The following is a 14,456-nucleotide window of genomic DNA, read 5'->3' as shown; positions in this document are numbered from 1 at the left end:
GTACGCTATTAGTAGACATTTAAGGGTTAATATATCGTTTATCCATGTAATTGGAAAACTGTGATATCTGACGTGTTTTGATCACCGATACGTGGAAAGTGCTGACTTGTGTAAAAAAATAGAAGACACAATTATGTATTTGATGTTCTTATCCGCAGTATGTTGTCTTGCAATGAGGTATTCTACATTCATATACTTTGAAAAAAAGGAATTTCGGGCCAACTAGTAAAGGACAATTGATGTGCACTCCATCAATCGCAGCACGCCCAGGCTTGGTTGAGCAACAACGAGGCCGCCCTGGACATCCATGGCCAGACCATCGGGGCCACCGCCACCAGAGAGATTGAGAAACACGCCGACTTGTGCTGACCCCGCCGTCAGGCACGAAGGGTGCGCGCCAGATGGCGTTTGCGCGCACGGCTGCGACCACGAGCCGAGGACGGGAAGCGCCCGTGTCCGGGACGACTTTGACCAGGCCGAGGCGGTGGTCGGCCACCAGGATGCGGCCCCCAGGCGTGCACGTGAGACCATTGGGCCAGCCGTCGTACTCGGCCACCAATGTCCATGCTCTGCTCTGCGGATCGCTCCGGCAGATGCGCCCAAATGGAATGCCGACCACGTAGAGGCGGCCTTTCCGGTCAAAGCACGGCCCTTCCAAGAAGGTGCCGATCGACTTGCCGGCATCCCAAATTATGGTCAGCCCATTCGCTGGTGCGGGCGGTCGAGAAAGATTCCGGGACCGTTGTGTAAATTTTCGCTGCGAGGCGTACGGGGGTTTCTAGGTAGAACAGTGTCGAGGTTGTCAGTCTCTGGCAAGTCAGTATCTGTTCCACATTATAGTATGGATGAGTAGCTTTATGCCTTGGCAAATGACATTCTGCACCCGCTCCGCCCCTACGTTGGTGGCTCCGTCCATCACCACGGCATGCCAAACGGAGAGTTGGCAGATGCTGCTACTATCATGAACAACCAGGACCATGTTGTGGAACGCAGCCGGGAGGCGAAAAACACGATCCTGCGTCGTTATTCAGACGCGCCCAATGGGCTGCTCCAAGTCGTGATGGACATGGTCGACAACCATGACAACTGGAGGCTGACCGAGGCTGCCAAGGCGCTGTTTGCTTCCGGGTTCTCAACTCGTGGATCCTCAACCCGTGGATCCTCAGCCCATTGGCCCTCCGCCCGCCCCGGCCAGCGAGTCGAGCAGACAGCCTAAGAGCTGGGCTGAGTCAATGCGCAAGTGGCTTGACGTTGCCAAAGCGGTGGCCGACTTCTTCAAAGAAGCCCGCTCGACGGACGGCGCACCGTTTACGTGGCGCATCGCGGATGCCTGGGGCAAGCTGCGCGCGTGGTGGCGGGGCGGCTCGTCGTGAACTAGACAAAGTCAAAGTGCTGAAATCGCTAGGGACGACTGATTTTGGTCTGAATGTTTTGATCACCGGCTTCAGATGTAAATCTGGGACGAATTTGGTCTCTTTGGTTTGCCAATGGGAAGTTTGCTTGCGATGGTCTGCGAGCTGGCTGAAGAGAAACACGATGCCGTCCAGTTTCGCAAAGCGCTCTGTCGCTGGCACTGTAAGAAGAAGGATAGTATTAACTAGCTAAAGGATAAATACATCGGTTTCTCCAGTCGATATGAGCTTTCGCAGCTTCACAAGAACTTTCTCGGGGATTCCGGTGGCAGAAGAGTCAAAAGAGTTGTTTTGGGGTGGGGGAAATGTTGATTAAGACTGTTGAGTCGACCGGTTAAGGTTACATAGGATACTTAGGGCGTGATGCACATTCCAGATTTCCAGTGCAAAATCCGTGACGAGTGGCCGACCAACCCCAAAACGGTTCCAAGACAGTACAGTGCCAAATGGTTCTAAAAGAGTTGCTGTATTTGTACAAGTACGAACTACTGTATCAGTGAGTGTGTTGCCGCCCGAGCCGCCCCACACCGCACTAAGCTGCATCGAGAATCTTGTGCTGAGAATCACACCCTAAACCACTGTGCTCGTGACGAAAGGGGGAAGCCCCCTGCCAGTCTCAATTATTAATCATTGATTAGGTACGTTTTTCTTGTTAACACAGTTCCAGGAGCGGGGACTCGAAAGTGGTCAGGAGAAAGCAGGCGCGCGACGTTTAAAGCAATGAAGACAGTTGTGGGCGTCGCTACATACATAACACTTGTTGCTCATTATGTATCTTAACAGGCTTGCTGGATATGCTACAAGATGTTTATGGCATGGCCGAGGATACTTTTCTGGTCCTAAGCTCTGAAAGAGCGCCTTTTGTGTGTCGAGAGCGAGGCGGACAGACTCCTCGACTCAACCTAACCACAAAGCCACCACAACCCCAGAAACGAAAGGGTTTGTAACAATAGCCAGCACAGCGTCAATAATGGACCTTTTACCTCCTTCTTGTTGTGAAGTGCGGGGGCTTGTGGCCGGCGTAAGACTTGCGTCGTACGCATACGTAATATCTCGACGTTCTGAACCATTGAAAAGTTGGCTTCCTTCTTGATTTTAGAAGCTCGCTGCGGGGTTCCCGGCGTCGCCGACGACTTACGCTCCCTGGGCATCTGCCAAGTTGTGGTGGCATTTCGATTCTTCGTAACAGGGGCGACAAGTTTGTTGTTTTCGGCCAGTCGCTCGGTGCATTGAATATGCAACGCAGTGACCGGTACCTGTCTGCATATCGCACGTGAGATTCCCAGGTTTCTGTACGAATTACAGGACATCAGCTAGGTTGAAGTGCGCATGCTCACATCACATCACGCCCATGTAACCATACTACTCAGTACTTGGTCTTGTTGGCAAAAAACCACTATCTGTCAGGCCACTCGCGCTAAATTAGTGAGATTGGGGGCATTGCATGGTCATTACCAGGGGGGATCGTCGAGAAGTCACAATCGCCATAAAACCAGAGACGAAAGTGGGCCAAAGAAAACAAACAGACGCCCTAGAACAAACCTAGTGGTGCAAGGGGTTAGGCCAGGCTCCCAAGCCCCACATATATTACTTCGGAGCTCCGTAAAGGGCAGGTGGTTTTGCTGGGGATGATAAGGACCACCAATGGTATCTACGGGGTCCAGTGTGGATCCCGATACCACCTAGAAGTCAAGCACACTTTTCTAGATCTGGCGGGAAAGCCGGTTAGACCATAGGTCTAGCCAAGCTTTGAGACACAGCAGCTGATCCGGGGTCGACAACCTGCTTATCTAGTGTCTTACCACCTACCCATAAACGAAATGTGTAATTACCGCTTTATCTTGGATGGCCTGTAATATGGCCGTGTGTTTTTTGATGCTTTTGCTTTCGGAGCTTTAAAACTGGGGTAGCCCTCCATCTTTCTCCTGTCTTTCTCTCTCTCACTTTTTCCCTACTCATTTTCCTATCGCCTCCATTGCCGTCAAGATGAGTACCATGAACGATACCAAAGCTGCGCTCGCCGACAGCGATGGGCCTACCAACGATGACCCGGTCAATAAAACCGGTACATTTGTTGGTGACCATCAAGCAACCGGCCAGCCATTTGGCGTCGACGAAGAGGTTGGGCAGCTGCAGCTTCACCGCAATCTAAAGGGCAGGCACATGCAGATGATCGCCATGTAAGGGTTTAATGCCAACATCCTCAATTCCTCAACTGCATACATACTAATCGATGCTTTTTCAAGTGGCGGTGCAATTGGTGCTGGTCTGTTCGTCGGCTCTGGCGGCGCTTTCCAGAATGGCGGCCCTGCTTCCGTGTTTCTTGGTTTCCTCATCGTTGGTGAGTTGTGAACTCGTGCGGCAACAAAAAAAAACTGCTGCGATACAATAGCTAACATGCTTATTTCAGGTGTCATGGTGTATGTTTTTCTCCATGTGGCCATCGGACGATTTGTGTCTTCAGCCGACTGACATTGACATGAATTCTTTAGATACCTTATGATGCAGGCCGTCGCGGAATTGACCGTCATGTATCCGATTAACGGCGCCTTCACCATGTACATCTGTCGCTTCGTTGATCCCTCCTTCGGGTGGGCGTGCGGCATAGAGTACGCCATCAGCTGGCTGACTGTCCTTCCCTTTGAAGTCTCAGCTGCTTGCAATATTATCCACTACTGGCCGGGGTCCGAGGGTATCAATAACTCTGCCTGGATTGTTCCGCTGCTTGTCGCCTTGGTGGTCATTCAATTCTTTGGTGTGAGGGGCTACGGCGAGGCAAGTTCAACCCACCGAGGACGTCCTCAAGTCTTTCGCTATATGATTGATGAGCTAACGGATTGTCCAACAGGTCGAATTCGTCCTCAGCGCTATGAAGGTCACCGCCTGCACCGGTTTCATCATCCTGGGCATAATCATCAACTGCGGCGGCGTGCCGACCGACGACAGAGGCTACATTGGCGGACGATACTGGTAATGCTCTACATCTTTTTGAATGGCGGTGGGCTAGGCTGACGAATGTTCTAAAATAGGCACGACCCTTACCCCGCATTCCTCAATGGCTTTCAAGGCTTCTGTAGCGTCTTCGTCACTGCGGCGTTCGCCTACACCGGCACCGAGCTGACTGGGCTGGCTGCTGCGGAAACGGTCGATCCAAAGAAGGAGATCCCGAGGGCTTCGAAGCAGGTCGCGTGGCGTATCGGCATCTTCTACGTCGTCAATCTTCTCCTTGTTGGTCTCATCGTACCGGCAAACAGCCCCTTGTATCAGGGCGAGGGTTCCGAATCGCGTCGCTCGCCTTTTGTCATTGCAATTCAGCTTGCTGGCATCAAGGTCCTGCCGTCGATTTTCAATACTGTCATCTTGATCGCCGTCATGAGCGTTGCCAACTCCTGCACCTTTGGCTCGACTCGAACACTTCAGGCTCTCGCTGCGAACGGTGCGTGCTCACGAGTCCCATGTACATCATTTCTCGCGATGCTAATAATCTCATGATACAGGAATGTTTCCCAAGTTCATGGCCTATATTGATAAAAAGGGACGTCCTGTACCTGTGGTCATTCTGCAGCTTCTCTTCGGGCTGTTGGCCTTTATTAACCTGGCAGAGAATGGCGGGACGGTCTTTAACTGGCTCCTGTCGTTGTCGGGCCTCACCATCCTCTTTGTCTACGGCGGTATCGCTCTGGCTCATATCCGCTTCCGCAAGGCCTGGTAAGCAAACAACCCCCCTGCCATGTCCTGCTTCGCGTCTCCCTCGGTGACTAACTACAAACAGGGCCGCGCACGGCCATACATTGGACGAGCTTCCCTACAAAGCCTCGTTCGGCGTCTGGGGCTCATGGGTGTGCTTCATCATCTGCGCTCTTGCTCTGATTGCCCAGTTCTACGTCGCACTGTATCCCGTCGGCGGCCCTAACCTGGATGCCAGCACCTTTTTCCAGCTCTACCTCGCTGGTCCACTGCTCATATTCCTATACGCGGTTTGGAAAGTCTATAGCTGGTTCTTTGAGCGTGACCACAGCCCGCTGTTTATCAGATCAAAGGACATTGATATCTACACGGGCATGAGAGAGCAGCAGCAACACATCAGTGGCCCAGGCCTCTCGGCCGAGCAGAGACGCGCTGCCATCGCCGAGACGTATGAGGAAAAGGAGAAGAGAAGTGTTGGGGCTTATTTCAAGGATGCTATTAGAAGCATCATTTAAACCAAGGCATAAGTGTACGGTGTAAGAAGGAACGAGGAGTAACGGGGTAGGAAAGGCTTAGTAGACGAAGTGAATATGTGGGGAGTAACATAGATAACACCAATAATCTTATTAAAACATAAAGACGAGATTTAATAAATTTTATTTATGTTTTACCAGATCATAATAAAAAGGTTATCCGCGCCTCACTTGTAGAGAAGAGGGGCATGGATTAGAGTTTACTCCTCCTACCATCTATGTTCGGAATCTCTTGCTTGTGATCCTCTCAGAGTAATGACTATTATCCCCAGACCCCTTTATAATACGCTAATGTACTCCCCTTAAGTCCATTACTTACTCCGTACGAGGAAAACTCGTTTCCCAACTTTAAACGCCGCCCCACCACTTACTTCTTGTTTTTACTATTTACACTTAAATTAGCGTTCCGGTACAAAGAAGTTCCTTCTCGTACTACGTACAAGCGTCGTTGGTGGATACCTCAATGGTCTGGGGATCATAGTCATCAATCATGTGACGGGCCACGGGCCAGGGGCCGTGGGGCTTGCTGGCATGGCCCAGCCATAGATGTGACTTTTGATTAGAAGCTCACCTACGGTGAACGATATTGGACCATCTGACCGGAAGGCTGCCGACGGTTGTTGTGCTACGGTCGATAAACGACAGTGAGCCGAGCCAGGGTCTGGCCACTATTTCTATTGTAGAGTTACCCGGTCCAGGAAGTCGTCATGGTATCGAAGTCAGCTCCTTCATCATCAAGGTAGGAGCGGCATACATGACCGCGCCGTTTGTGACTGCACAAGAGGACAACACATTAACAGGCTTGTCCCAATTTAAAATAGGCGCAACACTAGAACAAAGTGCACTTACTCCCAGGTCGCGCATGTCGCACACCAGGATAGACGAGTCCGTCGTCAGCCACGATGACTCCTTCGTCGTACAAATCATGTGGGCGGCTTTCGTTCTCTTTGTGGTCAAAAAGGCTGGGTCGACATCTCGGGCGATCGTATGCTAGAGAAGCAGGGCATGACGAATAAATCGCCTTGACAGTGAAAGGACGATAGCGCACCGCCCGAAAAATACCCGGCGATGGGATACGTCGTAGGCAAGCACTAAGAATCATGTCGAGTATATGTTAAAGTGTGCATGGTTTGGCTAAGCTCGCTCGTTTTCAGCGAAGATCGGAAATATTTACCAAAGTACTTCAAGGCCAACACGTGCAGGCTTATGATATTCGTCTCTAGCTTTTCAGGTATCAATTCGACCGCATTTCGCATTGTATTAACCATTGTGCACAGCATCTCATGAACCCACTGTAAGGTTGCCCACGTCCAGTCTTCACCTTACGTTTTCTCTTCGAGCTGTTTAGCATTCTTCTCCCAAAACACAGCATCTTGAAAATCGGGCACCGTTCATACCAGTCCAGACCAAGGCGCAGTCTGCTCTTGCCATTACCGTGCGTCACCAGTCGGGCCTCCGCCGTTGTGGAGCTGCCTCGGTCAGCGCGTTTGAGTAACACAATGACAGCAGAGCAAGGTCGTTGTACGATTTTATGTTACAGGTACCTACGCTGCCGGATAAGGTCCGGCCCTGTTTCGGCATGGACCTGTTTGTACGCGCCGAGGCTACCCCAGTACCTCAGTTCAGTGCTTTGCAAACTGGACATACCACGCCCCGGTACCAGGTCCAAACCAGGATTTGAGCTTGTCAATCTCCTCGGCAAAAAGGGGCGTCGCACTGTATGCGTCGTGTGCAGCGTGGCTAGTCCATCCGAGAAAGTAGACAGCTAGACGACGGTCGAGGGGCAGAATCTGCGTGGACGGCTCCGAAGCGGACTCTGTGCAAAGCGGCTGCCCGTTTGTGCGGTTGGTGTTGCTCGCGTAGGCCCAATCCCCGCCAACAAAGCCGTCGTCGGCAAGAAAACAGTCTGTATAGGTCTTGTGCATGGATGCCTGGAAGTCGGGGTTGCCGGTCGGTGCCTTGGCGACGACGTTGATTGTGGCCTGCAGCAGTGTCAGCGACGGTATTGGCTGTTCCTGGCTCGCAATGCTTACAAATTGGCACAGAGGCACGTCCAAGGCCTTGGCTAGGGCTGCCTCTTGACTGCTCTTAAACTCAAAAAGCAAGGACGTCGCGCCATGGTCGCCGAGGGCGGCGAGTTGTGTCGCAAGATTGGTCGGTCGCGAGCGCCAGTCTGGAAGAGTTCGAGGTTAGCAGGGAGGAAGGCGGAAAACGGCAAAGGGACGAACGCACTAATCACCCAACACATCTCATCAACGCGGACGGCCAGCGAGCTGCGGGCTGGCATGGTCGGTCCGTAGTACTGCGACAGGACAGCGCCGTGGCTGGCGATTTGGGCGCGAAGACGCGCAAAGTCGGCGACGCGCCGAGCTGGCAGCACGAAGCGCACGATTTCAGATACAAAGGACTGTGGGGTCGGTGTCATGGTGTTGGGTTGGTTTATTGATGATACGCACGAGATGAAAGGCAATGTCGGGCTCAACTGGGAGCTGTAGATAGATCGAACACGTTGCCAAGACCAAAATAGTGTTCTGTTCACAGCTACAGCAAAATCAAGTGGCCGTTTTCACGGGCGATCTACACAGCAAGCACAGCATTGAACAACTTGATGATTTGTCATCCATCTTGGTGTGCAGGACAACAAGTCACAAAATAAATCAATTGAAAATTGAAAAAACAAACGCAAGCATCTACTTTGCGATCTTCGACGCAAAACAGCTCCTTTTTCTGTCTTTTGATACAGGCAAATGTCCAGCAAAATGGATATATTCCATCAACTCTTGGTCGCACATCCATCTCCACACCCCATCTCGACGTAATTCCGTCTGAAGATGAATAAATCCTGTTCTACCCATAGAGGTTTGTAGATACTGGTATCACTTAAAATAGTGTTGTTTTAGCACTACAGCCGTTGCCGACCGGCGGAGGAGGAGATCTCACTGACGTGCTATTATTGTGCGTGGGCAGCCACGCCGGTGGACCTGGACCACTGGCTAAAGACAAGCTTCTCAGCCCGACCACTCCTACTGTGGCTATGCGGAGCGACAGGCTCCTGGAGTACTTGCTTGGGAGTCAGAGGGGACATTGGCCAAATGGTGAGACACCTGGCAGTCACGTACACGCACCTGTATGCACATCACTTCTACCTTACATTTTATCTTACTTATGCGTCAAGCCTAGTTCCTCTGATTCTCTTCTGCTGTTAGCACTCTTTGCCAGTTGTGGCGTGCACTGTGTATTTGCAACCTACAAAGTTTGCCCACTTAGATCTATGGTATTTTATTCCTTTAGTCCCCAGGGTTCTGCCCAGCTAGACGCCAACAGCCTCCAGTGCCTGAGACAGGCAGATAATCATAATCATAAAAAACGGAGAAAATCATTTGAACGTCACACTCCGAACATGCTACACAAACAACGGCGGCGCGGCATTCGCACTGATAATCGTGTTGTACACCCTCAACATACTGCCTGGCGCGCCCGGACTCCCCGGGCTACCCGGGCCGGCCTCGGCGGCGTGCAGGTCCTGGTGCGTCCAAGCAGCCTGCACAAGCCGGCGGACATGCACCAGGTTCTGCGGCGGTGGGATGCCCCCCAAGTGGGCGCTGGCTGCTTCGATGCTGGCAAGGATGGCGCGGCGGTCGTCCTCGTCGCGGGCCTCGACGCCCAAGACGAAGAGGAGCCAGGGGCGCTTGCAGTGGCCGAGTTGTGCGAGGAGCGCATAGCCTTCGGCGAGCAAATCCTGGACGACGTCGGCACGCTTGTCGACGCCGCGGCCGAGGCGCTGCAGGTACAGTTTGACACAGACGGCGTAGAGGTGGGACTCGGTCTCTTGGTACTGGGGGGGCTCACGCAGAAACGGAGGCGTGATGTCGGCGTCGAAGGGGTCGATCAGGGACACGGTGGACACGTGCTGGACGACGCTGTCGAGTCGAATCTCGGCCTGGCGGAGGGCGCGCAGGTGCTCGGGGCTGTGGTAGCCGGGGGTGGCGGGGTCGAGGACGGCGTCGACAATCTGGCACAGGATCTCGAGCAGCTCGAGCGAGCAGCCGAGCGACGGGTTGACGACGTGGCGCAGGGGCGAGAAGACGGGCTTGGACAGGATCCGGGGCCCGTCCTTGATCATGACCTGCGCGGCCGTGCGCTTCTCCCAGTGGTGGATGCTGAACTTGTACATGGCGTCGTGGTAAAAGACCCAGTCGAGGATCAAGGCCAGGTCGCCCTGGTAGGTGCTGTGCTCGCGGTGCATCGTCATCGCCAGCCGCTTGCACCCGCAAAAGTACACCGACGACGTGGCCGAGGCGTTCGACGTGTCGTCCAAGATCTCGTAGTAGTTGAGCAGCATGCTGGCGGCCATGGCCTGGAAGTACTGCGAAGGCTGCATGGGGCCGTTTGTGTGGCCGCCGATGCTGCCGCTGCTGCCGCTATCCACGGTGCCGGTGCCTAGTGCGGCCCCGTCGATGGCGACCTGCAGAGCGCGAATGGCCGTGGCCTGGTGTGCGTAGGCAAACTCCTTCTGGCCGAGCGTCTGGTATGAGAGCGCCGAGAGCGCGTGCCGTGTGGCCAAAGCAGGCGGCCCATCATCCGTCAGGGACATGCGCACCAGCAGGCTGTACAGGTCGTCGAACTGGTCGGCCGCGCCCGAGAACACGCCCGGCAGCAGACTGTGGCCTATGGTAGCCAGCGACGGGTCCAGGAAGCCCATGGAGGCGGGGGCGAGTGGTGTCGGCGTCAGCGTCGTCATGTGCGGTCGTGCGAGGTGCATGGCATAGTAGCTGGCCGGAAACGGGTCTCGGCTGTCGAGACGCGTCATCGAATCCCCCAGATACAGGTCGATGTCTTGGTTGGAGGCATCAACAAACTCGTAGCCAGTCGTTCTGGGCCGCTGGATGTAGTGTGCATTGCCGCTGATGGATCGCCGTGGATCGTTGTCTTTGGGCCACGACAGCCGCAGGCCGTAGCCCTCGCAAGTCTTGCCGCGTTGTTTGCACTTGGCACAGCCGGGCAGGGCGCGGTCACAGGCAATTTTGCGGTCTGGCGATAATTCGTAAGTAAACAGTGAAGTAGCGAGACAGGGGGGGGGGGAGATAAGAGTAAGATGGGCATACCACGGCAGTTCCAGCACCGTTTCGCCGACCGTACGTCGCCGACTTGAGTCTTTGACGTGGACTTTGCCACCATGGCGATGATGACGTCCGGTGGTGTGTCGCGGTATGCGTTGTGTTTGGATTTTGGATCTTTCGTTTTTGCGTGCTCCGTGTGCGGCAATGGCGGCGCCAGAAGTTGCCTTGGATTACCAATGCGGGGAGTAGAGGGCAAGAGCGTGCTGCGGACTGGATACAGTGCATTGGATTCGGGCGCCGGCTGCCTGGGACGCACCGACATCGAAATGCCAGAAAGTAAATGCGAATGCGCCATGATGCGTATAAATATGCGCGTTGTTGTCGCGAAGACGTCAGGTGTATGTTGTTGATCAAGATCGAAGTGAGCCAATCCAAGTTGGATCCAACAGTTGGATGAGCCTTTTGACTGGTCCCGGAGAAAATCCCGAGAAATCTCAGCTGCTAGCAAGCGGCTCAGGGGCCGCTGGCGACCTGGCGAAATTGCTACACAAGCACTAAAGCCGGGTTGGCTAGGGCAAAATGCCGAGACAAGTCCACCCTACCACCTCGGTGAACCGGTCCACTGCACTGCCCCCGCCTGATGGCTGCTACAAGCTTCTATTGTATTCTGCTGGCGCCTTCTGTAACACGACTGACATCCAATTGATGTCATCCCGCAGAACATACTTTTATTTCTCAAGCTTGAGCTTCGCCCCAGAATCTCCAACGTTGCACCTTGCACAACATGATCACCGACAGATGGCCGTTCCTGAGCTGTCCGGTCACAAAAATAAAAATAGAAACTGGAAATGGAATGTAAGCATTGGAATGGCTGTAGTTGGGCACAGTACTGGCTAGGTACAATGTAAGCTTGCATGCGGATCTGCACGGCAAGCACAATTTCGTTTCGCGCTCCTTTTTCCTCTCTTGCATATTGGTCCCTGGCGTAGGGCTGAATGACGGAACGAAGTGAGAGCTAGCTACGACGTCGATGCATCCAGAACACCAAGCTTTTGTTGCTTTCCTTTTGCGCTCATTTTGCGGTGCGTCGGCCATATCTCGCCAAGTAGCGCTAACACAGACCCTAAATAGGCGAGCATAACGGTTGCTGACACCTGTCAGACTGCAACCAAAAAGCATCTACCAGCGCATCTCGGTCAATCTCGGAATCAGGAGACGCATCCTATTGGCTTCCATGCCACATGTGTTGGGCTGCATCGGAGGTCAGTTGGAATGTTGCATGGACAAAGTACGCCATATTCCTCTTTCTCAGTGAATGTTTGACGCCTGCAAACTTCTACGGTTGTTTGTTTTACATGCAATCCAACGTACTTCGATATGTGTGGCCTTAAACTACTTAAAAAGAAATTAAAATTAGATCCATGTTCTCTTATGTCTTTTTGTGCACTTTTGTTTTTAAAATTTAAATTTTTTTTAAAAAAAGCAAAACTTCGTTAATTTCAAGGTTATTCTATTCGCATACAAAAAACCAAACAAAAATGACTAAAAATCATCAATAGTACCAACAGCAATACAACACCCAAACTACAGTCCAGGCCGTCACACTAACCACACCTTCTACACATACGTCAGGCCGCCGTCGACGTTCAGCACCTGACCAGTGACAAAGGAGCTGCCCGGGCTGGCCAGGAACAGAATGGCGTCGGCGCACTCCTGGGTGGTGCCGTTGCGCTTGATGTGCTGGTCGTGGCGGAAGCGCTGCGTGTACGGGTTGTCTTCGGGAAAGACCAGGTCGGTCTCAATGGGGCCCAGCAGCGCCACGTTGGCCGTGATGCCCCGGGGCGCGAAGTACTCGGACCAGCCGCGCGTCAAGGCGTGCAGCGCAGCCTTGGAGCCGGCGTAGAAGTTGCCGGGCGCGATGCCAAAGCGGGCCGCGACGCTGGAGATGTTGACGATGCGGGCGCCGGGCGCGGTCAGGTGGGGCTCGGCGGCCTGGATGAGCAAGAAGATGCTGCGGACGTTGATGTGGAACGTGGTGTCAAAGTCCTCGGAGGTAAACGAGGCGAGTTCCGGCTTGGCCGCCAACATGGCGGCGTTGTTGACGAGAATGTCAATCGTGCGGCCCGGGAAGCTGGCCGTGGTCGCGGCGACAATGTCCGTGCCAAACGTGGTGCTGGCGGCGTCGGCCTGGACGGCAATGGCCTTGACGCCAACGGCCTCGAGCGCCTTGACGTTTTGGAGAGCGGCGTCCTTGCTGGTGTTGTAGTGGAGGACAATGTCAGCGCCCTGTTTGGCCAGGGTCAAGGCCGTGGCAAAGCCGACGCCGTTGGACTTGCCGGCGCCGGTGACAATGGCAAGCTTTCCTTGGAGTGAAGCAGACATTGTGAAGATGGTTTGAGGATAAAGTGTTTGAATGAGAAGTGGTGAACGTTTAAAGGCGAGTGATTGCTGTTGTGAGGTGAAGATGTAAGATGTAAGATGTGAAGATGTGAAGATGTGAAGATGTGAAGATGTGAAGATGTGAAGATGTGATGCAGAGATGTCGAGAAAACGAGTGTTTGATTCAAGGAAGACTCATGGTTGTTATATACTTCACAATCCCGCCATTTTCCATTTCTACTTTTCTAAAATTTAGGACCATCTTTGACATTCTTTCCTCGTCGGTTGGCGTTGCCAATTACCAATTGTCGAGATCTTCCGGTGCCCGATGCAATTGGCGTCTCCGTGTGTGTTTTCAATTAGGATGCATAAGTCGATTCTCGTGTTATTTTACGCGCTATGCCGAAATGCCTGGGGAAAAGGATCAGCTAATCATACGTGACTAATACGGGGCGATGGAGAACAACGGAGGGACCTCGAAAAAGGTTGACCCGGATTGTGAAGCATTTCGTGTGGCGCTGAAAAACGCGCTGAAGAATCCGTTTCGAAGCCCTGCACAGAAAGCTGAGCAAAGTGGGAGGACGAAGGGTAACTTTCTGCGCTCGATGTCCCAATTGGGAAGGCGCCCAAGCCCGTATGCTGGCTTGGCATTGGCTGGAGCATGTGAGGACCCATTTTAAAGCTGCCTAATCAGTGGGTCCAGAGAAGCTTTTCCCTCGCGGAAGCTTAATTTCGAGGGAGAAGAAGAAGTTATTCAGTGCTGAGTAACGGATGTGGGTCGCGCGAGTGCCTTTCAAATCTCTCGTGGCGGGAGCAACTTTGTGCGCTTGCAACACCTCTCCCTTTGCGTCAACAGTCTGGCAAGGAGTTGTTCCGCAAAACTGTATTTCGTAAAGACTTGTCTATTCCGCGGTGGCTGGATTATCCCTGAATCCTGCACGCTAATATCCACCGCAAAACCGCTGTATTTACACACTGAACGCTGGATGACACAGACGACTCCACTGTAATTTAGGCACCATATCCATAGCAATGCTGACAACCACAGCACGTGGTTGTGTGATGCTTTGGCTGTTGATTAGACAGGCATGTGCACACAGGCTATCTGCTTTCTAATCTGTCGTCCATCTTCAGAGCGAATAGGAAGTATGAAGCACGTCGTAAGCTGTAACTGTGGATCAACAGCGGAGACGATACATATCGAGAGCAAAAATGTGTGGAATACAGCAACACCAGAGCCAAAGTACGGCGTACTTGGCTTTTGTACTTAATAAACAGAGACTGTCGTTCTCAAGCACCCAAAGACTCAATTCAAACATCATCAGCTGAAAAGAAATCACACTAATCACTTTGTGACCCGACGTCCATAACACAACATCTGAACA

At 52.9% G+C, this 14,456-nt stretch overlaps 6 protein-coding genes across 6 annotated transcripts; 2 read left to right on the top strand and 4 right to left on the bottom strand.

Annotated features, from left to right (window-relative positions):
• Window positions 1-307: 307 nt before the first annotated feature.
• SPSK_05401 (uncharacterized protein) lies at window positions 308-1,373 on the top strand (the record flags this gene model as incomplete). Its single annotated transcript, XM_016732149.1, has 3 exons — window positions 308-766; window positions 854-1,128; window positions 1,196-1,373. 3 exons carry the CDS (start codon window positions 308-310, stop codon window positions 1,371-1,373), a joined length of 912 nt encoding a protein of 303 aa, XP_016582999.1.
• A 2,025-nt stretch (window positions 1,374-3,398) lies between these two features.
• On the top strand, window positions 3,399-5,614 carry SPSK_05025 (amino acid transporter; the record flags this gene model as incomplete). The annotated part of the gene is made up of 8 exons (XM_016731779.1): window positions 3,399-3,592; window positions 3,659-3,753; window positions 3,823-3,832; window positions 3,905-4,217; window positions 4,261-4,382; window positions 4,442-4,848; window positions 4,910-5,120; window positions 5,185-5,614. 8 exons carry the CDS (start codon window positions 3,399-3,401, stop codon window positions 5,612-5,614), a joined length of 1,782 nt encoding a protein of 593 aa, XP_016582998.1.
• Window positions 5,615-6,337: 723 nt separating this feature from the next.
• Window positions 6,338-6,734, bottom strand: SPSK_10664 (uncharacterized protein; the record flags this gene model as incomplete). The annotated part of the gene is made up of 2 exons (XM_016736987.1): window positions 6,338-6,405; window positions 6,482-6,734. 2 exons carry the CDS (start codon window positions 6,732-6,734, stop codon window positions 6,338-6,340), a joined length of 321 nt encoding a protein of 106 aa, XP_016582997.1.
• Window positions 6,735-7,254: 520 nt separating this feature from the next.
• SPSK_05526 (uncharacterized protein) lies at window positions 7,255-8,057 on the bottom strand (the record flags this gene model as incomplete). Its single annotated transcript, XM_016732270.1, has 2 exons — window positions 7,255-7,805; window positions 7,865-8,057. 2 exons carry the CDS (start codon window positions 8,055-8,057, stop codon window positions 7,255-7,257), a joined length of 744 nt encoding a protein of 247 aa, XP_016582996.1.
• Window positions 8,058-9,035: 978 nt separating this feature from the next.
• Window positions 9,036-11,047, bottom strand: SPSK_05084 (uncharacterized protein; the record flags this gene model as incomplete). Its single annotated transcript, XM_016731836.1, has 2 exons — window positions 9,036-10,663; window positions 10,738-11,047. 2 exons carry the CDS (start codon window positions 11,045-11,047, stop codon window positions 9,036-9,038), a joined length of 1,938 nt encoding a protein of 645 aa, XP_016582995.1.
• A 1,262-nt stretch (window positions 11,048-12,309) lies between these two features.
• SPSK_05537 (3-oxoacyl-[acyl-carrier protein] reductase) lies at window positions 12,310-13,074 on the bottom strand (the record flags this gene model as incomplete). Its single annotated transcript, XM_016732281.1, has 1 exon — window positions 12,310-13,074. The coding sequence occupies one exon, from the start codon at window positions 13,072-13,074 to the stop codon at window positions 12,310-12,312; it is 765 nt and encodes a 254-aa protein (XP_016582994.1).
• Window positions 13,075-14,456: the final 1,382 nt, after the last annotated feature.

This window comes from Sporothrix schenckii, assembly GCF_000961545.1.
Source record: "Sporothrix schenckii 1099-18 chromosome Unknown Cont49, whole genome shotgun sequence".
NCBI lineage: Eukaryota > Fungi > Ascomycota > Sordariomycetes > Ophiostomatales > Ophiostomataceae > Sporothrix > Sporothrix schenckii.
Note: the sequence above shows the minus strand (reverse complement) of the source record. Positions and strands in the feature narration are given on the sequence as shown.